Source organism: Chrysemys picta, chromosome 10 (genome assembly GCF_011386835.1).
Source record: "Chrysemys picta bellii isolate R12L10 chromosome 10, ASM1138683v2, whole genome shotgun sequence".
NCBI classification, from domain to species: domain Eukaryota; kingdom Metazoa; phylum Chordata; order Testudines; family Emydidae; genus Chrysemys; species Chrysemys picta.
Genome location: NC_088800.1, coordinates 72380356 through 72405482, shown reverse-complemented (window position 1 = coordinate 72405482; position 25127 = coordinate 72380356). Strand labels below are relative to the sequence as shown.

At 45.8% G+C, this 25127-nt stretch overlaps 1 protein-coding gene across 1 annotated transcript in view; it reads right to left on the bottom strand.

Moving 5' to 3' along the window:
- Positions 1-24699, bottom strand: part of LOC101943871 (putative short-chain dehydrogenase/reductase family 42E member 2) — a 43703-nt gene extending 19004 nt beyond the window's left edge. The window contains exons 1-7 of the mRNA XM_024102388.3: positions 24451-24699; positions 11203-11556; positions 9860-9955; positions 9013-9073; positions 6664-6782; positions 2526-2601; positions 128-210 (exon numbers count right to left, since the gene is read on the bottom strand). Of these exons, the coding sequence (XP_023958156.2) occupies positions 128-210; positions 2526-2601; positions 6664-6782; positions 9013-9073; positions 9860-9955; positions 11203-11526 (759 nt within the window). The 5' untranslated portion in view covers positions 11527-11556; positions 24451-24699. The remainder of the gene's footprint in view (positions 1-127; positions 211-2525; positions 2602-6663; positions 6783-9012; positions 9074-9859; positions 9956-11202; positions 11557-24450) is intronic.
- Positions 24700-25127: the final 428 nt, after the last annotated feature.

Below are 25127 nucleotides of genomic sequence, written 5' to 3'. Positions count from 1 at the left end.
ACAAAGGGCTCTTGAGGGACTGTTTAGATCAGTAACCAGGATACTAGCTTTTGAATTGTTTAGACTTAAACAGTACAGGTACGCTAATATTGGCAATGCACTCCAGAGCTGATAATACAATACATACTAATACGCGTGGCAGGTGTTTTTGCTCTTCTGGTCCATAGATGCCTGGTGGGCGAAGAACACATGTATGGAGCTTATTGCCTCCTAGGAGATATAATGAAATGTGATTTTTCAAATAGTTTCCATATCAGTACATGACAGGTACTCTTCATATGCTGTTTATATTTTATTTTGAAAAATCTAAGAGGGCCAAACACACTGGTCCCTTTGTAGTAAATTCTCTTAATTGTCTTTTACAATGTGAATTTAATACTCATGAAATGTGCTGGCTTGTGAGTCCTGAAAACTGAACTCCTCTGACCATAAAATAGCTGCAATATGAACAGCATCTTACAAATTTCCCTACCAATATACCCCTCATACCTAACTTGCACAGAACATTGAAAATCACAGTATCTAATACAAGTAGCTATATTCAAACACCTCCTCTGATCACAGCTGTAGCAGTATCAAAGAGCTAGAAACAGTTTCTCAAGCAACCCACATCCAGATCAGTTAGTTTTGACCTTAAAAAGTCCTAAACCTTTAAATATCTCATAGAAATCAATAGGCAGCCTGTGCACTCTACTGAGAACAGATATGATGTGCTTTCTATATGAAACTACTTATAAGTAACAGATACTTTCTGCACTAATAGTTCAAGTTGTAACCTCATGTAGAGTACATCACAGTGGTGTGTGTCTGAGCTCACAGCAATGGATAATGGTAGCAAGGTCTACCTCTGATAGAAAAGATCATACCCTGCTTGACTAGTGTAGATTGAATAAAGCATTCTTGGTCACAGCTGCTATCTGTGTACTCAGGATCTGAGAAACTAACATAACTCAGAAATTGAAAATCTAAGTAACAAGCATCTGTCTGCCTTCTTCCTTATCTGTTGCAAGTCATCTGTAAACCCTAATGACCCGTGAGGATGAAGCTGGTGGAGAGAGTGTTTAGGGGCCACTGGGTCTATAGTGAAGCTTAGTGGGACTGCTGGCATGAGTATATGTATATATGAGTAAGGAATGCAGGCTCAGAGCCTATATTTGCAGTAGAATTTATAAACATTTTTAATTGACTTGAAGAAACAAGGTTTTAATTTTCTGAATCTTGGATTATCCCTTTTCCCCTTTGTGTCTCTTGTCCACCTGAATATATATGGACACTGAGATTAGATACATTAATTAGGGTTACCATTCGTCCGGATTCCCCTGGACATGTCCAGCTTTTTTCAGTTAAAAATAGCGTCCGGGGGAATTTGTCAATGTCTGGACTTCCCCCCCCCACCCCCCCGCCATGCAGAGTGTGCGGGGCTTACAGGGCAGCCGGCCGGATGGTGCCACTCGCATGGGGCTCCGGCAGCCAAAGCCCTTCCTCCACTTCCCCCCTCCTCTCTCCTGCAACTTGACACCACTCCCCTCCTCTCCCTCCCTCCCCACGCCCTGCATTCACAGATCGCCGGCCGTCGCCTCGGCCTCCGGCCGTCTGGAGCTCCGACCCTGCTCCCCTTCCCCGCTGTCGAGCGCGCTGCTCTGCAGCACAGTAAGGGGGCCGGGGGCCAGAGAAGCGGCAGGGAGGTTCTGGGGGGGGGGGGTAGTCAAGAGACAGGGAGCAGGGGGGAGGGTTGGATGGGTCAGGAGTTCGGGGGGGGCTGTCTGGGGGTTGGGGGTGTAAGGTTTTGGGCAGAGTACAGGTGGGGGGGTGTCAGGAGGGGGCAGTTAGGGGACAAGGCACAGGGAGGCTTAGGTAGGGGGTGGGGTTCTAGAGGGCAGTTAGGAGCAGGGGTCCCAGGAGGGGGCAGTCAGGGGACAAGGAGCGGGGGGAGGTGTTTGGGAGTTCTGGGGGGGGCTGTCAGGGGGCAGGAGTGGGGAGAGGGATCGGAGCAGTCAGGGGACAGGGAGCAGAGGGGTTTAGATGGGTCGGGAGTTTTGGCGGGGGGGCTGTCAGGGGGTGGGGAGTGGTTGGATGGGGCGTGGGAGTCCCAGGGGTCTGTCTGGGGGTGGGGATGTGGATAAGGGTTGGGGCAGTCAGGGGACAGGTAGGGGGTAGAGTCCTAGGGGGCCAGTTAGGATGTGGGGAAGGTCTCAGGAGGGGGCAGTCAGGGGACAAGGAGCAGGGAGGCTTAGGTAGGGGGTGGAGTCCTGGGGGGTAGTTAGGGGCAGGGGTCCCAGGAGGGGGCAGTCAGGGGACAAGGCTTGGGGGGGAGGGTTGGGAGTTCTGAGGGGGCAGGAAGTGGGAGGGAGTGGAAGGGGCAGGGGCGGGGCTAGGGCAGGACAGGGGCGGGGCTCCTCCCGTCCTCTTTTTTGATTGTTGAAATATGGTAACCCTACATTAATTGAGGGAAGAAAAGACCCCTTTATGTTGTTCATAGTTTGTTATACATTAGTGATATCAGAAAAGTAGAATTTTATATGTACCTTTTAATGGGGTTCCATTAGCTGCAAGGATCATTTGCTCTGCCATTGCTTTGGTTCTAGAATAATGATTAACCTGCTGAAAAGAGAGAGTGCAAATATAATGAATTGCCTAACTATATTGCTACATTGGTAAATGACACCTCTGATAACATTTCAGTAAACTTGTACATCTATTCAGCTTGCAAACATCACCTCAGTAAAATCTTCTCAAAACATACGATGTGGAGAAATAATTTAGGGTTGGAGGCCTAAATAATCTGTTTATGATAAAAGAGACAGGTTAGCATTTTTGGCTACACAAGTAAACTGAGCATAGCTCTCTTTTAAATTTCTATTTTTACTTATGATATGCTTCAAATATATGCTTTATGATTCCAGTTCTTTGGCAAGGGAGATATTTGTGATATAAATAACAGGATTGTGAAAACAATAGGGTAGATACATATTGATTAAGTGATTTTTCATTTATACATTTACACATGCCAGATTTCTCATTCATCTTAAAATGGAAGTTGCTTAACTAGAGTATAGACTTGAAGGGCTCAACTCTCCCATGTGCTGAGGTAGCTCTGGGGCAGTCTGGCTGCACAGTGTCCCTAAAATCAGCTTCCTGGAGGACTGCCCCAATGTAGAGAAATCAGAAGGTGGCAGAGTGTTGCCATAGTGGTTCTTATATGTCCCAACTCACATCTGACATTATAGGGGCATAGCTAGGGAAAAAGGGGTGTGACTGGGGCTCCTTTACATTCAGCGGCTCACAGGCTTTTGAAATGCCTCTTAGGGGTAGGAAGAGGCTGATGTAGGAGCTACTATAGAGTCTCTACACCACCTGAGGTTCCCACTGAAATATATCAGGTGGCACAAAGGGAGGAAAAACCACTGATAAGCCCCCTGCTTAGCGTTCCTTTGGTACAAAGGAGTCTGCAGCATGTATAGAACCAGAAAGAGTGGTCACTTACTTAATGGTTCTTCGAGATACATTGTCTGCATAGATTCCACTTTTGGTGGTGTGCATGAGGTTGGATTCTTTTTTGAATAGCAATGTCCACTGGGGCCACACATGCTCCCTGAGAGACCTTGTGACCCCTGTAGTTAAGGGTATAAGGAGTAGGGAGGCCCCAACTGCTTCTCAGTTCCTTTGCTAATAAAGAATTCCATATAGCAGGATTCTGAATTAGCAGGTATGGAGGGCTGGTAGTGGAATCAGCGTGGACAATACATTTCAAAGAACCACAGTTACCGTTTTTTCCTTCTGCAAGTGATTGTCTACACAGATTCCACTCTGGGGGTAGCTCTACACCGCAATTAGACACCTGCAGCTGGCCTGTGCCAGTTGACTCAGGCTCATGAGTAAGGCTAAGAATTTATCACAGATATTTTTAGTAAAAGTCACGGACAGGTCACGGGCAATAATGAAAAATTCACGGAAGCCCCTGACCTGTTCCTGACTTTTACTAAAAATATCCATGAAAAAATGGGGAGCCTGGGCAGCTGCGGGTGGGCTGGGAGCTCCAGGGGCCCCCTCTGCTGGTGACTCCAAGCTGCAGGGGTTCCCCCGGCACCTGTGGAGGTGGAGAACTCTGGAGGTTCCCCCTGATGCCCATGGCGGCCAGGAGCAGCAGGGGGGGTCTGCCTGCCACCTGCAGTGGCTGGGCGCTGCACGGGGCTCCCGCCGCCTTGGGTAGCAGGGGTACCCCGCAGCTCCCTGCCTCCGTAGGCGGCAGGGGACCCTGCATCTCCCAGCTGGCACTGGCTGAAGTCACAGAGGTCTTTGGAAGTCACAGATTCCGTGACTTCCATGACCTTCATGACTAAATCGCAGCCTTACTCATGAGGCTTGGACTAAGGGGCTGTTTAACTGCAGTGTAAACATCTGGGCCCAAGCTGGAGCTTGGGCTGTAGAACTCTGCGAGGTCGGAGGGTCCCAGAGTTCGAGCTGTAGCCTGAGCCAGAAGTCTACACTACAATGAAACAGACTTGCAACTTGAGCCGTGGGAGCTCTAGTCAGCTGACACAGGCCAGCTGTGGCTTTTTATTTGAAATGTAGACATATCCTTGGTGACTCGCAAGCAATATCTCATCCTCAGAGACGGGTAAAAGGAGTCCGACTTAAAGATCGATTGATGGATTGTTCTGCCTAAACATCTAATCTAGAGGCCTGCACAAAGGCATAGTGAATGGTAAAATTATGGACTGATCCATGGTGCCACCAGATAGATCTCAGACATTGGGATACTGTCCAAGGAGGCGGTAGAAGCTGCCTGGGCTCAAGTAGATTGAAACAATGTGTCCAGGAATGTCTATCTTAGGGCTTGTCTATACTTACCGCGCTGGTTCGGCGGCAGGCAATCGAACTTCTGGGTTCGATTTATCGCGTCTAGTCTGGACGCGATAAATCGAACTCAGAAGTGCTCCCCGTCGACTCCAGTAATCCTGCTCGCCGCGAGGAGTACGCGGAGTCGACGGGGGAGCCTGCCTGCCGGGTCTGGACGGCGGTAAGTTCGAACTAAGGTACGTCGACTTCAGCTACGTTATTCACGTAGCTGAAGTTGCGTACCTTAGTTCGATTTGGGGGTTTAGTGTAGACCAAGCCTTAGTTAGTACATAGCAAGTTCATATACAGTCTAACACCCATTTAGTCTCTGAGGGTATTGGTTGTCCTCTCATTGGTTCCACAAATGCAACACATAATTTATGCGTGGCTCAAATTGATCTAGTCTTGTCTATATAAAAGGGCAATGTTCTCACCAAAATCCAGGGTGTCTGAAGTTTTGCTTTGGCTGATGTGAAAGTTCGAGGCTGGAAATTAGGATGAAGCCTGGGAGTGAGTTTGTTTCTAAGGAGAGCCTGGCATAAGCTCCTGAAGTGGCATTACATGCCCATCATTTATGGGCTTTGCTGTGTCACAAGATGGACAAATCTTGAATCCTGGAGATTTTGGGCCTAACAGAGGGATGTAGCCCTTGGGAGAGAGGGGAGGCAGGAGGTGGCAAGGAAACCTATCAACGCCGCAAGCAACTAGATTGGTGATATATATAATTTTTTTAAACCAATGGGTTAACTAAAATGTATCAAAGTGAATCTAGGTAACTAACAATAACTAATCGTTCTGTAGGTGAAGAGACACAGGCTCTGTGGGGTTCTGTCTCATAGCCATGGGTGCTAAGAAGGAACCGAAAGGCAATTGAGGCTGCCCCACCTCTTATACCCTTGGCTACAATGGTCACAAATAATCCCAGGGCTCAGGCACAGCCCCAGTGGACACTTCTATTCAAGAAGAATCTGATCTCGCATCCAGGGCCGGCTCCAGGCACCAGCTTAACAAGCAGGTGCTTGGGGAGGCCAAGTGAGAGGGGTGGCACCTGCGGCAATTCGGGGGCGGGCGGTCCCTCACTCCCTCTAGGAGCCAAGGACCTGCCGCTGAACTGCCGCCGCCGATCGCGGCTTTTTTTTTTTTTTTCCAATTGCCGCCGCCGATCACGGCTTTTTTTTTTAATTATTTTTTTGCTTGGGGCAGCAGAAATGCTGGAGCCGGCCATGCTCGCATCCATGGGGTGCATGATCACCACTAAGATTGGAATCTGTGTATACAAACAGTCAAAGAAGAAGAGGTGACTCCTAAACACATGAGGTGTTCTGAGGCCAGGGAAGAAGAGCGAGCAGTGAGAGTGGCTAAGGCTCAAGGAGCTCCAGATTCCAGATGCTGAACATTCCCTCAGAGACAATAGCAAGTTGGATGAAATTAGAACAGTCCCCAGGCTACTCTAACTTCTACTTGGGCTGGGTAGAGAATCAGGGAGCCAAAAGACTCCTTGACGGCCCACTGCAATAAAGAATCTTCCCATTATTTTCAAATTCAAATATTTTAGTTTGTTTATTTTTGCAAGATCCCAAATGTATTTACTTATGGATAAGGACTGAATAATTGATCACAGGCCACTCTTAGAATAATCTCACAGCGTTTAAGTCAGAGCTCTGGCAGCAATAGCTACCTCTATCCAAAGACAGACTGATACTAATAATTTAAATAAATGCCCTCTATAGAAGCTTCTTTGGAACACAAATACAGTTTCATAAAGTTGGACAGCAGTGCTTTGCTGTGGATCAAGCTGACAAGGTCTGTTGCAAAGTAAAATACCTTTTCTAGTGGAAAATATGGTACAGTTTCCTCATCTCCTTCTTCAATAGGATTCCCCCCAAACACCACATTCACCGTACTAGTATATATCAGCCTTGGGATATTTCTTTGTTTGCAAACTACAATAATATACAAAATACATTATTTTAAGAAAAAGGGAAGAATATGAAAATCCACATGAACTGGCAGCGAACATTTTCTTGTTAAAGGCAACTACTGCAAACATAAGAAGGGCAGTCTTTCGGTTTTAGCGGTATTTTTAAATTAACATAATAGCTTTTATTCATATAGAAATATTTCATTCAAAATATCTCTTAGTTAGTGTCTATATAACACTTTGAAAATGGAAAGTGCTATATGAATGCTATTGTTATTACCAAGTGCTTTACAAACTACATACATGCAACAATCACATCACCACTGAATTTCAGTCACTAGTTGGTGAGGGGTAGTTATTATTGTGAGTACACTTTGATGGAAGTAGAAAGCCCTGCTGTATTTCAGTAACATCACATTATCTATTTTTACTGTGTATGATTGAGTTAGAAAAGGAGATCAATATGCACATGCATGTGATCATATGGAATTATAAATGACCTGCATCATCTTTTCTTACGGACTGTAGCTCTCCCTGCTGAAGTCACCTTAGCCCATGCTTGAGCAGTAGGCAGCTTTGCAGGTAGTGCTGCTGCTGCCTGTATCCCTGCCACCTCCTTGCTTATTTGTACACACCTCCATGAGGTTATCTCCATTTTCATCTTCTGAGAACTTAAGTGTGATAGGAAACAGAGATGTCTTCCCAAATGTCTCAGTGGAAAAAAGTTTCCCAAACCATCGTCTCAGGAATTGAGGAAAAAAGGTGGAGACAGCCTTCCAACTGTTATGAAGGAGAACAGAATGCTCCTCAACCTTCCTTTTCCAAAGTGTTATGGAGGAAAACTCCACCAAAATATGAGAGAGAAAACAAACAAAACAAAACAAAAAAATCTTTGGCCAAATGGGATTCAAATCCACCATCCCTAATATTACAGCTGACTCATTAATCCCTTGTGCCAGTGTTCTGGTTGGGTTTGAGGTTTCCACACTCCATTTTTGTATGTAGGAACTCTTATGCAGACACATGCATGGGTATACTAGGTAGTGCAGGGGTAGGCAACCTATGGCACGTATGCCGAAGGTGGCACGTGAGCTGATTTTCAGTGGCACTCAGACTGCCCGGGTCCTGGCCACTGGTCCGGGGGGCTCTGCATTTTAATTTAATTTTAAATGAAGCTTCTTAAACATTTTAAAAACCTTATTTACTTTACATAGAACAATAGTTTAGTTATATATTATAGACTTATAGAGAGAGACCTTCTAAAAACATTAAAATGTATTATTGGCACGCAAAACCTTAAATTAAAGTGAATAAATGAGGACTCGGCACACCACTTCTGAAAGGTTGCCGACCCCTGAGGTAGTGTGTGGGGAAGGAACAGCCAGAAGCATGGTCCAGCTGTGTTAGTAACAGCACCACTGCTTGGCTGCCCACAGGCTGTGGTGACAACAGCGGGGAGAGCAGCTGTCATAATAGTGACTGAGAAAATAGTTACGTGGTTGCAAATATATGGGGGAAAACTCTGCCTTTTAGCAATGTGTACTCTTGGTAAACTACCAGCACATGAGAAATCTCAGCATGTATGTATCCACCCCAATTCTTGCTCCATTATAAACCTATGGAGACGTGACTCTGCAAATGCTCCAGAGATAGTTTCTGGTTGGGGCTAAAGAAGGAAATATTTGGAATATTTCAATAGATATGTTCCTTGATTCATTCTTGGCTTTGCTTACCACTTCACTTCAGCTATTTTTGCTCCAGGTAGACATAATCTGCCGTGAAAGAGGGGGACTGTGCCTGGACAATAGGCAACACAAAAGTGGGTAAAAATTAATCCTGCTTTTGCCTTTGCTGTGAGGGCAAAAGCAAAAATAATTTTGATATGTACAATATAGTATGAAAAGCCATATCAGCAGAAACTGAACTGTTGTCATTTTCCTGAGATTGTTGCTAAATGGACAAAATATAATGGAAAAAGCCAGGATTTCATCCCAGATATCCTACTCACAGCAAAATTTCCACATAAAATATAGTAAGAAATACTTTAAATATATCATAATTATGTTACTTTAGGGCTTCATTCTGCCACCCTTACTCATGCTGAGCAGTGCCTTACTCTGTGAATAAGGATGGAAGAGTTGATCTTTGTCTGCCAAATCAATACACTAAAAACCTGAAGTGAATGGGAGTCTTTTCCACTGACTTCAATGGGCTTTGGATCAGGTCCCAAGAAGGAAAATCTAGGTACATACCATCAATGACTACTTTTGTTCCATTGACATTTATGGATTCAAACTTTTCTTTCTTTTGTAGCTAGAAATAGAGAAGTTGTACAATATCTAATTAATTAAACAATTTAAGTTCACCACACAGCTTTGTAATTGCCAAAAACGAATGCAGTTATATCTGCTTTGCTACTTATTTTATTGTTTTATTTTCTTGCAAACCTCACGTCTATTTTTTGCGTCCGTTCATGTAAGTAAAGTTTAAATTAAAAAAAATTTTGTTTAGTGGATTCTGACAGCTTGATCCTCAGATGGTGTGAAACAGATCCCAAAGCCTCAATTATCTGTTCGGCCCAAGGTATGATTGGCATAGAAATGAGAGCTGGGAGATGAGAGATTTATACACGTGTATGCTTTCCCATATTCTGGGGCCTGGCCATGGCCTTGTCCTGTCCTCCGCCATCCACCCTGCCCAATAAACTAGAAGCCTCAGGGTTGCTTTAATTAATCTTTAGTACAACATTCTGATTATTTTGGGCTCTGCACTAGGTTAATGACTTGGTGCTTAGTATTTAATAAATGCCTCCTCATTCCCTAATTAGATTATTTAACCTTTATAAATAACTTTGGCTTACACTTTAAACTAATTTAATTTAATCACATTAATCAGAAGCTTAAATTACTTGTAGCTGTGGGCTCAACATTTGTTTTCCACAAACATTTAAATGAATAAAATTTCACATGTATAAAAGTTTTAATAAATATAAAAAAAGTTTGTGAATATTTTTTTCCTGTCATTTACCCACCTTTATGTGAACAATATACTGCTACTTTTAAAGGTTCCAGAGAGCTAAACAATAAGAAAACTACTCACGTGTTCCAGACCTGACATTCCATACGAAGCCACATGAAAAACACAGTCAACCCCTCCACAAGCCTTGAATACTGCTTTACAATCCCTCACATCACCCTGTGATAAATCAGAAAACAATAGATTTGGCCAGAAAGGTATCATTTATAATTTTTCATATAACTAATAATTATTGTTAAGAAAAATCTAAAAGTAATTCTGCTGCCGTTCACACAATTGCTTTGCTAACTAATATGCAATAGGCTTTTACAAAACTGTGCAGAAAAGTCCCTGATAGCGTATTTCATTTGGGACAATAAAAATGTGTATACTATGGTTTGATTGAATGGTATTATGTTTTTCACACCTGGTCCTGTAGCCCTTATGATAGCAAAACTAGTTTGACTTGAATTGGAGTAACATGTGTCTAAGAGCTGCAGGATTAGGGACCAATTCTAATAAGTCACGAGTGGGAGGGTTCAGTGATTTGCAGTGTTGCCACCCTGAGATAAGAGTGTTAAATTTTACTGTATTTATCATAGATCAGACATCAAATCTCATCTTTTGCAGTTTATTAAAACATATACAAAATCTGGTCTCCAATAGGTTGTTTTAAACATGTTTCTGCTAGTTAGACATTTGCTATTTAATTGACATAAATGCTAGTTCTGTGCAAAGTTTCAGGGTAGATCATATCCCTCTAGATGGATATAAAAACAAACATGAAAGTTCTGTGGCAGCGTGGTGAGATTTCAACATCAGATGTGACTCAGACTACTATCATAGAGCTAATAAAATAATATATCTTGCACCTCAAGTTCTCAACGCATTTCACAAATATGATTTTTTTTAAGCTTCACAACACCCCATGAGTCAGATAAATAATTAGATCTAGCCAGTTTACAGTTTAAGTGTAGACACACAGAGTGGTGAAGTGAAGTGCCCAAGATCACACAACAGTTCCAGTGCCAGGAATAGACCATCCAGGCATTCCAACTTCTAATCTGCTACTCTAACCACTAGATGAGAGCATCACCCTTCCGTGATTAGTTCACATATACGCTGCAATTTTTTTTTTTGGTTAAAATGTGGGAAAAATTCTGTTTAGTGGATTCTGACAGCTTGATCCTCAGATGGTGTAAACTGGCAGTGCTCCATTAATTTTGATGAAACTACGCTGATTTACTGTAGTAAATTTACTGATTTACCAGCTGAAAATCTTGCACATACTTTCTAATGAGGTCTTTGACATTGCTTATGACAGTTCTGTGTTCCATGAAAACTGCTGAGATGACAACTTGCTGTTGTACACAAGAGTAGAACAATTCATTTAATTTGATTGTTGTTAAAATGTAATTTTACCATACCTGGAAATACATGGCTCCATTAGGAACTTCCCATATAGGCTTTTGTATATCAAAAAGAACAACAGTGATTCCTAATTTGGTGAGAGCACACCCCAGGTTGTATCCAAAGTAGCCTCCACCTCCTGTCACCAATGCCTTTGCACTTTTAAGATATGGTCCAGCTTGTCCATTCAGTCTGCAGTCAGATGATTGGTTCCAGTGGGGCAGTACCCCATCAGCCCTAGTTTGTATCATGTTTACAGATTGAGCGTCCATTTTGAAAACTCCTTCACAGAGCTCTGGGGTGCAGATAATTCCACTAAGTTTCACATTACAAAGCTCCATTCATGACTGCAAAGGTTTTCTTTATCTAACCTGTTTAGAAGGCATAAAGATAAATGATAATAATAGTTGCAGGATTTCCAGATATAAAGAGTAACCAATATAAATGCTCATTGATATGTTCAGTGTTAGTCGTTTTCTTTTTCATCACAAATTTCATGTGAAATGAAAAGAAATGCTGGCATTCTGCAAACATTGCACAATAACAGCTTATCAGTTATAAAATACTTTAAAAATAGTTTATTGGAAATATTGTACCCTGAAAAGGTTCACAATGTTTGCGTATATTGATGTCCTATATAAATATTAGCATAGCATAAAAGAAAAAAAATTGATGAGTTTATATTTGATCAAGAGAAAGACTATAGCAGAATGTCCCAAACTGCTTGCATATATCACTTTATTCCATTTTGTGTCAAATTTACTGTTAATAATAACAATCAAAAGTTGTTACCATCTAATGACTGTTTGTCTGTGCAAATGAGTTTAAGGATCTCTGTCCAGTTTCTGTTAGCATCTGTCCTCATTATAAAATTCACCACTGCACTTGGCACCTTTGCAGCCTCAGCAGAATGACAACTGAATGGGCAAGGAGATTACACTAATTCCATTTCTTCTAGGGTGGTCTCTCCAGGTTATGGTGCAGGCACAGGAGGTCTGCATTGTTATTGCTTGTGCTGTGCGTGTTCTGAGGAGACACTAAGGGTATGTCTACACTACGGGATTATTCCGATTTTACAGAAACCGGTTTTTGAAAACAGATTGTATAAAGTCAAATTGTATAAAGTCACACTAAGCAGATTAATTTGGCGGTGTGCGTCCATGTACTGGGGCTAGTGTCGATTTCTGTCGATTAGTGTTGCACTGTGGGTAGCTATCCCATAGCTATCCCATAGTTCCCGCAGTCTCCTCCGCCCATTGGAATTCTGGGTAGAGATCCCGATGCCTGATGGGGCCAAAAACATTGTCGCGGGTGGTTCTGGGTACATCGTCCCCTCCCTCCTGGAAACCAATGGCAGACAACCGTTTCGCGCCTTTTTCCTTGGTGAACAGTGCAGATGCCATACCGCGGCAAGCATGGAGCCCGCTCAGCTCAAGACAGCAGTCATGAACAATGTAAACACCTCGCATGTTATCATGCAGTTTATGCTGAACCAGAACCTGCAAAACCAGGCGACGAGAAGTAGACGACGGCAGCGCGGTGATGAGAGTGATGAGGACATAGACACAGACTTCTCTCAAAGTACGGGCCCCAGCAATGTGGACATCATGGTGTTAATGGAGCAGGTTCATGCCATGGAACGCCAATTCTGGGCCCGGGAAACAAGCACAGACTGGAGGGACCGCATAGTGTTGCATGTCTGGGATGATTCCCAGTGGCTGCGAAACTTTCGCATGCGTAAGGGCACTTTCATGAAACTTTGTGACTTGCTTTCCCCTGCCCTGAAGTGCCAGAATACCAAGATGAGAGCAGTCTTCACAGTTCACAAGCGAGTGGCGATAGCTCTGTGAAAGCTTGCAACGCCAGACAGCTACCGGTCAGTCGGGCATCAATTTGGATTGGACAAATCTACTGTGGAGGCTGCTGTGATCCAAGTAGCCAATGCAATCAAAGAGCTGCTGATATCAAGGGTAGTGACTCTGGGAAATGTGCAGGTCATAGTGGATGGCTTTGCTGCAATGGGATTTCCTAACTGTGGTGGGGCGATAGACGGAACCCATATCTCTATCTTGGCACCGGAGCACCAAGGCAGCGAGCACATAAACCGAAAGGGGTACTTTTCAATGGTGCTGCAAGCACTGGTGGATCACAAAGGACGTTTCATCAACATCAACATGGGATATACCTATACCTATCTCATAGAACTGGAAGAGACCCTGAAAGGTCATCGAGTCCAGCCACCTGCCTTCACTAGCAGGACCAAGTACTGATTTTTGCCCCAGATCCCTAAGTGGGGATTGAACTCACAACCCTGGGTTTAGCAGGCCAATGCTAAAACCTCCGAGCTATCCCAACCCCCTAGGATGGCCGGGAAAGGTACATGACGCTCACATCTTCAGGAACTCTGGTCTGTTTCAAAAGCTGCAGCAAGGGACTTTCTTCCCAGACCAGAAAATAACCATTGGGGATGTTGAAATGCCTATAGTTATCCTTGGGGACACAGCCTACGCCTTAATGCCATGGCTCATGAAGCCATACACAGGCAGCCTGGACAGTAGTCAGGAGCTGTTCAACTATAGGCCTTTTCCTATCTACCTGGCCAGTGCATCTGAGTTGAGAGCGCTGTCCAGAGCGGTCACAATGGAGCACTCTGGGATAGCTCTCAGAGGCCAATACCGTTGAATTGCGATCACACTACCCCAAATTCGACCCAGCAAGGTTGATTTCAGCGCTAATCCCCTCATCAGGGGAGGATTACAGAAATTGATTTTAACAGCCCTTTATGTCGAAAATAATGGCTTCATTGTGTGGACAGGTGCAGGGTTAAATTGATCTAACGCTGCTAAATTTGACCTAAACTCGTAGTGTAGACCAGGGCTTAGTCTTATCTTGAGTGCAGGAGACTGGACAACCTATTGAGGTCCCTTCCAGTCCTACCCTTGGAAAATCAACTGGCAAACAGACACCCTGGAATGTAGTGCCTCCTCACAACACTCCAGTAAAAGCTTTCTGGTCATAGAGAGATAAAACTTTGAATTTAAAGATGAAATATTGTATAGGAGATGGGAGGTATCAGCTGGTTGTACTAAATACAGTGAAAATGGGGGGATGAGATTATGTCATGATCTTAAAACTGCTGGACATAAATACTCCCACATCTTGAATACTGCATGTTGATCTGGTCACCCAATCTCAAAAGAGATGTATTATAATTGCAAAAGGTACAAAGAAGGGCAACAAAAATGATTAGGGGTATGGAACAGCTTCCATACGACGAGAGAATAAAATGACTGGGATTGTTCAGCTTGGAAAGAGATGACTAAGGGGGGGATATGATAGAGGTCTATAAAATTATGAATGGTGTGGAGAAAGTGAATAAGAAAATGTTATTTACTCCTTCATGTGGCGTAAGAACTAGGGGTCACCCAATGACATTAGTAGGCAGCAGGTTTAAAACAAACAAAAGGAAATACTTCTTCACACAATGCACAGTCAATCTGTGGAACTTGTTGCCGGGGATGTTGTGAAGGCCAAAACTATAAGAGGGTTCAAAAAAGAAATTAGTGGGGGATAGGTCCATCAATGGCTATTAGCCAGAATGAGCATGGATGGAACACCATGCTCTGTTCTGTTCATTCCCTGTGGGGCACCTGGCATTGGCCACTGCTAGAAGACAGGATACTGAGCTAGATGGACTTTTGGTCTGACCCAGTATGGACATTCTTATGTTCTTAATGACCAGCACATCCCATTCCTTTTGATGACTTATAAACAGCAGTCAATGAGTACAAAGCGTAACCCAGTGCTCCTCGTGTTTGGGCATGAGCTAGGGACCACAGCAGACCTCTTGGTTGGAGTTCCTGAAAAGGGACAAAGGGACTTGGACTATGTAGAAACACTACAACCTTGTTTTGTCACAGGACCAGGGCCGGCTCCATGTACCTGCTGAGCAAGCTTGTGCTTGGGGCGGCAGATTCTAAGGGGCGGCATTCCGTCCAATCCTAGAGTGGCATGGCAGCCCTTTTTTTTTTTCCGTTTGCCGCTCCGGCTGCCCTGTAGGGGGCGGTGGCGCGGAGGAGGGGAGCGCCCTGCTGGGAGCGGGCTGCGCACTCTGTCTGCCCCAGCCAGTGCCAGGTCTGCAGCAAGCCCGGCAGCCCGTGTCCTTCCCTCCCCTCTGACCTTCAATTCACCTGCAGGCAGGAGCGGCGTGGAGCCCTCCTGGCAGGCGGTGCGGCGGGAGGGGCCGAGTGGCGAGCGCCCCGGCTGAAGGAGGCCCTGGCCACCACCCTTCTCTCGCTCCCCCCACGCTAGCTGGGGCGTGCACTCTGCTGCTCAGGGCACGTCCACAGCGCAGGGAGTCCCACTAGTCAGTGTGGCACTGAAAAAGTTTGCACCCTGGCTCCGGCTGCCCTGAATGGTGGTTTGTTTTTTTTTCTTCGCTGCTCCGGCCGCCCTGCACATTTTTTTTGTTTGTTTGTTTTTTCTTGCTTGGGGCAGCAAAAAAGCCAGAGCTGGCCCTGGACAGGACAAAATCAATAGTTATCCACAATGACCAAGTAAAGTGATATCAACGGGTGCCCTCCAGATCTGAGCATGTAACTGTGGATACTGATGCTGGGAAAGTTGTGACAGTAAACAGTCCCTCTCTTGAACAGAATGGGCAGGAACTGTCACAGCCAACAAGTTCCACAGAAACAATAGACATGCCTCAGGAGAACACTGAAAGGAAAATTCCTTTTCAGCCTGAGTCCAGCACTTCCCCTCACTTCAGTCTTTGTTCCTCAGCTGTTTTCAGTAGTCTCTTTGGGGGTGGGGAGTCATTGAACAACCTCGATGATGTCGCTCCCCTGCCTTAAATAGCTTTTACATATAGTGGGAGCCCTTTGTCTCCAAGCTTCGTTCCCACACCAGTCAGTGGAAAAACACTGGTATTCCAAGATGGAGTCCAGTATCAGGTGACCTGGTCACATTGCCCCTATAGTGCCACAGCAGCCATTGATTGAAGGCTGTTTGTAGCATCCTCAGGAAGACTCCCTGGTGGGAGATTAACTTCTTCTAAGACCTATTATTTTCTCCTAATAGGGTGACCAGATGAGATCAATCGGTGCCGCAAGCCTGGGAGGGGAGGAGAATTAGAGCAGCGCCGGCATGCTCAGCGGAGGAGAGCTGGGGCGGGCTCCCCAGGCAGGGTTAGCTGCCACGGCGGGCGGGGTTAACTGCCGTGGAGAGGGGCAGGGTTAGCTTCCGCGGGGAGGGGGGGGACTCCTCGGGTGGGAGGGGCGGGTGGGTGTGGTTAGCTGCCACGGGGGCGGTGGGCGGGGTTAGCTGGGGGAGGGGCGCAAGGTGGAAGTTTCGCCTAGGGCGAAACTTCCTTGCACCGGCCCTGCTCCTAATGGCCCTGTAACCTGAATGGGCTCCCAGCCAGCCATCTAGACTGACAATCTTTTGCCTAGTGGATATTCCCCAGGTGTAAACACATTTGTGATACAGATACATAGTCACTATTCCTACCTTCAGATACAAAAAATGATACATGCATAGGAATGGGACAATCATATTCAGTAAATCATAACCTTTCCCCCTGACACTTGACACCATGCAAGGCACTAAATTTAGCCGTATGGAGTGGAAATCCATCAACCTCAACAAAAAACTTGTACAGATACAGACAGACATCATCTTCCTCTCCAAATGCAAACAGATGGACATCATACCAAATGGACTGAAAGTAAAAAATCCATTGCAATCGACACTGACTAGGGTGAGAGACTGTGCCACACACTCTCAAAGAAACTGAGGAACCATCTGATCAGCATCCTGTACAGCAGACAGGAGAAGATCAAGATTGAGCTCTCAGAACTGGAGACTCTCATACAATACCAACCTTCCACACAAACTTCCACGTGGCTGGACTTTACAAAAATGAGACAAGCCATTTACAATGCACACTTCACTTCTCTACAGAGGAAAAAGGACAGTAAGCTATCTAAACTCCTACCTGCCACAGGGGGCTACAACAGGGGTACCTCTCAACTCATCTAACAACATTGTCAATCTTTCCAACCACACACTTAGGGTATGTCTACACTACGGGATTAATCCGAATTTATATAATTCGAATTTGGGAAACAGATTGTATAAAGTCGAATGTATGCGGCCACACTAAGCACATTAATTCAGCGGTGTGTGTCCATGTACCGGGGCTAGCGTCGATTTCTGGAGCGTTGCACTGTGGGTAGCTATCCCATAGTTCCCGCAGTCTCCCCCGCCCATTGGAATTCTGGGTTGAGATCCCACTGCCTGATGGGACAAAAAACGTTGTCGCAGGTGGTTCTGGGTACAGCCTCACCCCTCCCTCCCTCCCTGCATGAAAGCAACGGACAGCAGACAACCATTTCGCGCCTTTTTTCCTGGGTGAACACTGCAGACTCCATACCACGGCAAGCATGGAGCCCGCTCAGCTCAAGACAGCAGTCATGAACATTGTAAACACCTCGCGCGTTCTCGTGGAATTTATGCTGAGCCAGGACCAGAAAAACGAGGCGAGAAGGCAGTGGCAGCAGCAGCGCAGCAACAAGCATGATGAGGACATGGACATGGACACGGACACGGACACAGAATTCTGTCAAACCGCGGGCCCCGGTGCTTTGGAGATCATGTTTTTAATGGGGCAGGTTCTATCCATGGAACGCCGATTCTGGGCAAGGGAAACAAGCACAGACTGGTGGGACCACATAGTGTTGCAGGTGTGGGATGATTCCCAGTGGCTGCGGAACTTTCGCATGCGTAAGGGCACTTTCATGGAACTTTGTGACTTGCTGTCCCCTGCCCTGAAGCGCCAGAATACCAAGATGAGAGCAGCCCTCACAGTTGAGAAGCGAGTGGCGATAGCCCTGTGGAAGCTTGCAACGCCAGACAGCTACCGGTCAGTCGGGAATCAATTTGGAGTGGGCAAATCTACTGTGGGGGCTGCTGTCATGCAAGTAGCCAAAGCAATCACTCAGGTGCTGCTACGAAAGGTAGTGACTCTGGGAAATGTGCAGGCCATAGTGGATGGCTTTGCTGCAATGGGATTCCCTAACTGTGGTGGGGCAATAAATGGAACCCATATCCCCATCTTGGTACCAGAGCACCAGGGCACCCAGTACATAAGCCGCAAGAGGTACTTTTCAATGATGCTGCAAGCACTTGTGGATCACAAGGGACGTTTCACCAACATCAACGTGGGCTAGCCGGGAAGGGTTCATGACGCTCGCGTCTTCAGGAACACTACTCTGTTTAAAGGGCTGCAGCAAGGGACTTACTTTCCGGACCAGAAAATAACCGTTGGGGATGTTGAAATGCCAATAGTTATTCTTGGGGACCCAGCCTACCCCTTAATGCCATGGCTCATGAAGCCATACACAGGCAGCCTGGACAGGAGTCAGGAGCTGTTCAACTACAGGCTGAGCAAGTGCAGAATGGTGGTAGAATGTGCATTTGGCCATTTAAAAGGTCGCTGGCGATCGTTACTGACTGGCTCAGACCTCAGCCAAACCAATCTCCCCATTGTTATTTCTGCTTGCTGTGTGCTCCACAATCTCTGTGAAAGTAAGGGCAAGACCTTTACGGCGGGGTGGGAGGCTGAGGCAAATCGCCTGGCTGCTGATTACGTGCAGCCAGACACCAGGGCGATTAGAAGAGCACACCAGGAAGCGCTGTGCATCAGAGAAGCTTTGAAAACCAGTTTCATGACTGGCCAGGCTACAGTGTGAAATATCTATTTGTTTCTCCTTCATGAAAACCCGCCCCCTTTATTGACTCATTCTCTGTAAGGAACCCACCCTCCCCCTTCCCCCAGCTTGCTTTCAAACCAAATAAAGTCACTATCATTTAAAAATCATTTATTCTTTATTAATACATTATAAAAAGAGGGAGGGAACCCGAGTGGGGTTTGGGAGGAGGATCGGCGGGAAGGAAAAGGCCACTAAAAAAAGGTTCAAAAAATGACAGCCTTTTGCTTGGGCTGTCCACTGGGGTGGAATGGGAAGGTGTACGGCGCCTCCCCCCCACCCCCGCGTTCTTACACGTCTGGGTGATGAGGGTATGGAACATGGTGAGGGGGGAGAGGGGGTTATACAGGGGCTGTAGCGGCACTCTGTTATCCTGCTGCCATTCCTGAAGCTCCATCAGATGCCGGAGCATGTCTGTTTGCTCACGCAGCAGCCCCAGCGTTGCATCCTGCCTCCTCTGATCTTCCTGCCGCCACCTCTCATCTCGAGCGTCTCTCCTCTCCTCACGTTGGTCCCTCCTGTCCTCACGTTCACTGTCTTCTTTCCTATACTTTGAAACCATGTCCTTCCACTCATTCAGATGAGCTCGGTCACTGTGGGTGGATTCCATGATTTCTGTGAACATCTCGTCTCGCGTCTTCTTTTTCCGACGTCTTATCTGTGATAGCCTTCGGGACGGAGGCTTGAAGAATTTGCAGCTGCTGGAGAGAGGGAAAAAAGGAGAGAATTTTTTAAAAAGATACATTTTGCAGAACAATGCTTATACTCTTTCACGGTGACCAACACTATTCACATTACATAGCACATGTGATTTCTGTGCAAGGTCGCATTTTGCCTCTTACTATTGAGTGCCTGTGGCTTTGCTGCTAGAGATCACAGACGCAGGTCCGGGCAACAGAATTCGGCTTGCATGCGGCCATGGTAAGCCATTGTCTTTCGGCTTCTGCGCCCTCCTTTCCCACATACCAAGCAAAGCCCGTTGAGTGCTGCGGTTTTCCTGTTAACATTCAGCAGCAGCAGAAAACAAACTACCCCCCCCCGCATCCAATTCTCTGGATGATCGCTTTACCCCTCCCCCCACCGCGTGGCTGGTATCAGGGAAGAACCCTGCTAACCAAATGCGAAAAGCTCTGGGCCAATTCCCCCCCCTCACACTTGGCTAACTGCAGGGAAGGATTTCTTTTCAGCCACAGGCAAACAGCCCAGTAGGAACGGCCACCTCTGTCCCCTTAATTAAATTCCCGTATTTCAACCAGGTTACCATGAGTGATATCACTCTCCTGAGGATTACACAGCAAGATAAAGAATGGATGTTGCTTGACTGCCAGCAAACACCGGGACCATACGCTGCCAGGCTTTGTCATGCAATGATACCAGATTACTTGCTGCAAGCATAGCGCGGTCAAGTGTCCTACCATGGAGGACGGAATAAGGCTGCACTGCCCAGAAACCTTGTGGCAAGGCTTTTGGAGTACCTCCAGGAGAGCTTCATGGAGATGTCCCTGGAGGATTTCCGCTCCATCCCCAGACACGTTAACAGACTTTTCCAGTAGCTGTACTGGCTGCGAATGCATCCCAAGTCCTCAGGGCAAAGTAATCATTAAAAACCCTTGCTTTTAAAACAAGTTTTATATTTTAAAAGGTAAACTCACCTGAGGTCCCTTCCATGGGGTCGTGGTCTTGGATACTGGGTTGGGAGGGTACTTCAGTCAGGCTGAGAAAAAGATCCTGGCTGTTGGGGAGAACGGAGTGCTGGGTGCTCTCTGCAAGCTCGTCCTCCTCCTCCTCCTCTTCCCCGTCCGCAGAATCCTCAGGTGTAGCTGATGAGATTATCCCCGCCTCGGAATCCACGGTCAGAGGTGGGGTAGTGGTGGCGGCCCCCCCTAGAATTGCATGCAGCTCGTCGTAGAAGCGGCATGTCCGCGGCTCTGACCCAGAGTGACCGTTTGCCTCATTTGTTTTTTGATAGGCTTGTCTGAACTCCTTGACTTTCACGCGGCACTGATCTGAGTCCCTATTGTGGCCTCTTTCCATCATGCCCTTGGAGATTTTTTCAAAAGTTTTTGCATTTCATCTTTTTGAACTAAGTTCTGCTAGCACTGAATCCTCTCCCCATTTAGCGATCAGATCCAGTACCTCCCGTCCGGTCCATGCTGGTGCTCTTTTTCGATTATCGGCCTGCATGGTTACCTGTGCTGATGAGCTATCTGTGGTCACCTGTGCTCTCCATGCTGGGCAAACAGGAAATGAAATTAAAATGTTGGCGGGGCTTTTCCTGTCTACCTGGCCAGTGCATCCGAGTTCAGATTGCTGTGCAGAGCGGTCACAATGGTGCACTGTGGGATAGCTCCCGGAGGCCAATACCATCGAATTGCGGCCACACTAACCCTAATCCGAAATGATAAAATCGATTTTGGCACTACTCCGCTCATCAGGGTGGAGTACAAAAATTGATTTAAAGAGCCCTTTATTTCAAATTAAATGGCTTCGTTGTGTGGACGGGTGCAGGGTTAATTCGATTTAACACTGCTAAATCCGAATTAAAGTCGTAGTGTAGACCAGTCCTCAGCCCAGCAGAAAAGTCTGTCCTATCTCGGGGACTCTCTTTCTGTCCCACCATCCCCACGAATACGATACAGTTCTGCGGTGATCTGGAAGTCTACTTTCGTCGTCTCCGACTCAAGGAATATTTTCAACGCACCACTGAACAGTGCACTGACCCACAGGAACCCTCCTACCAACACTACAAGACCACATTCTACAGGCCACTATCCTCTGATCCCACTGAGGAATACCAAAAGGAATTACACCATCTGCTCAAGAAATTCCCGGCTACTGTATGGGAACAAATCTACATGGACACACCCCCAGAACCTCGACCAGGGGTATTCTATTTGCTACCCAAGATCCAAAAACCCGGAAACCCTGGACGCCCCATCATCTCAGGCATTGGCACTCTTACAGCAGGATTATCTGGCTATTTGGACTCTCTCCTCAGACCCTACGCTACCAGCACTCCCAGCTATCTTCGAGACACCACCGACTTCCTGAGGAAACTACAATGCATTGGTGATCTTCCTGAAAACACCACCCTGGCCCACCATGGATGTAGAAGCACTTTAACCAATATTCCACATGAGGATGGACTACAAGCTGTCAGGAACAGTATCCCTGATGAGGCCACAGCATGCCTGGTGGCTGAGCTTTGTGACTTTGTCCTCACCCACAATCACTTCAGATTTGGGGACAACTTATACCTTCAAGTCAGTGGCACTGCTATGGGTACCTGCATGGCCCCACAGTATGCCAACATTTTTATGGGTGACTTAGAACAACGCTTCCTCAGCTCTCGTCCCCTAGTGCCCTTCCTTTACTTGCGCTACATTGATGACATCTTCATCATATGGACCCACGGAAAGGAGGCCCTTGAAGAATTCCACCTGGACTTCAACAATTTCCACCCCACCATCAACCTCAGCCTGGACCAGTCCACACAAGAGATCCACTTCCTGGACACTACAGTGCAAATAAGTGATGGACACATAAACACCACCCTATACCTGAAACCTATTGACCACTATACGTACCTACATGCCTCCAGCTTCCATACAAAACACATCACACGATCCATTGTCTACAGCCAAGCCCTAAGATACAACCGAATTTGCTCCAACCCCTCAGACAGAGACAAACACCTACAAGATCTTTATAAAGCATTCTTAAAACTACAATACCCACCTGGGGAAGCGAGGAAACAGATTGACAGAGCAAGACGGGTACCCAGAAATCACCTACTACAGGACAGGCCCAACAAGGACAATAACAGAACACCACTGGCCATCACATACAGCCCCCAGCTAAAACCTCTCCAGTGCATTATCCACGATCTACAACTTACCCTGGAAATTGATCCCTCACTCTCACAGACCTTGGGAGGCAGGCCAGTCCTCGCTTACAGACAACCCCCGAACCTGAAGCAAATACTCACCAGCAACTATACACCACACCACAGAAACCAATCCCTGTAGCAAATCTCGTTGCCTACGCTGTCCCCATATCTACTCTGGTGACACCATCAGAGGACCCAACCACATCAGCCACACCATCAAGGGCTCATTCACCTGCACATCTACTAATGTTATATATGCCATCATGTGCCAGCAATGCCCCTCTGCCATGTACATTGGCCAAACCGGACAGTCCCTCCGCAAAAGAATAAATGGACACAAATCGGACATCAGGAATGGTAACATACAAAAGCCACTAAGTGAACACTTCAATCTCCCTGGTCATTCTATTTCAGATTTAAAAGTCACTATCATTGAAGAAAAAAACTTCAGAAACAGACTTCAAAGAGAAACAGCAGAACTAAAATTCCTTTGCAAATTTAACGCCATTAATCAGGGCTTGAATAGGGACTGGGAGTGGCTGGCTCATTACAGAAGCAGCTTTTCCTCTCCTGAAATTAACACCACCTCATCTATTACTGGGAGTGGACTACATCCACCCTGATTGAATTGGCCCTGTCTCCACTTGCGAAGTAACTCCCTGCTCTCCATGTGTCAGTATATAATGCCTGCATCTGTAACTTTCACTCTATGCATCTGAAGAAGTGAGGTTTTTACCCACGAAAGCTTATGCCCAAATAAATCTGTTAGTCTTTAAGATGCCACCAGACTCCTTGTTGTTTTTGTAGATACAGATAACACGGCTACCCCCTGATACTTGAAACCTTTCCAATCATATCTCACATGGCCTTTATGTCATAATCACATCATAATAATAATACTGCAAAGACTATGGAGTAGTGTCACAGTGGGTAGGAGAGAACACACAGAAACTAAGAACAGGGAGAGGCATGAATGCCAAGCAGGAGCCTGTAAGCATTGCGTGACCCTGGGAAAAGTTTGAGAGTGCTTTTGGGTTCGATGTTGGCTAATGACATTTGGTAAGCTAATTTCATTCTTGGTTCCTTCTGCGTTCAGAGTCACAGGGTTTTGTACATTCCTTGTAAATAAATAAAATTAGTCCAAAGAAATACCTGACTGCCACCAATTTCTACGCCCAGCTGGAACATCCGCAGGGCCCCAGACTTTGACTAGCTGCTTGGATCAAAAGGGGCAACAGTTCCCCAAGGAACTGGAGAGTTCCTCAAGAAATGTCCTTTCACAAGCAGGATATTACATAAAATCTCTTTTTAAAACCACTTTTGGCACCAGGACATTCATCACCATCAGACAGTGTTAGAAAATGCTCACTGAATTTTAAGTGCTGTATGGAAATCCCAGTCAGAAATTTGTTTCCATCATCTATTACATCATTCTTTCTGTTTCGTTCAATTTGTGATTCACTCAAGACTTGTATATAATCAATGTAAATATGCTCAGGGTTATGTCTAACAAGGTCCAAATATGGTGGGTTCATCTTTAGCTTCCCCGCTGCAATCCTGATCACAAAAGATGCAGAAAAGCTATAAAGTACCTTACTACTTACAGTTAGTAATTGTCCTGGCTCTTCCTTATAAATGTGAGGGTGAAAACTCTCTTCTGTGGATGTTTATTAGCACCAGGATAGCAGGAATCCTTAGAACAGCATGTCGATGTTCCCAAGTGTGCTCAGGTTCTTTATATTGCCCCATAATTTCAAAAGAGAGAAATGCTTTCAACCTGTAGTTGGAATCTGGCTGGCAGCCAGGCCAGGGCAGGGCTCGGCTCATTTCACTCCCCTCCCCAGAAGCAGCCTCTGTCAGCCTTCCTTCTGTCAGCCTCTTCTAAACAGGGACAGGTCTCACTGAATCAAGGTCTTAGCTTATGCACTGTTGAGGTCCACAGACAGCATGAATATAACATTAATTATTAATATTGCAATTCTACATATAAATGGTACAAGCAAAGCTATGTCTCATATGGGTGTATTTTGAATGAGGGAGAATTCTGAACAATAAAATATACGGAATTTTAAATTCCCTTTTGAAAAACACACAGGAAAGTCTCTTGTTTAAAAAAAGTGAGAAAAAGTATTTTAAAATGAACCCATCACAGAATATATCTTCCTCCCAACTGAGTGAGACTTTTTTGGTTTCATCTAATCCAACACACACAGACTAGCTGAAGTATTTTCCCTGTGGACCTAGATTTGCAGCACTGTTTTGCATGTAGTTAATACACAGT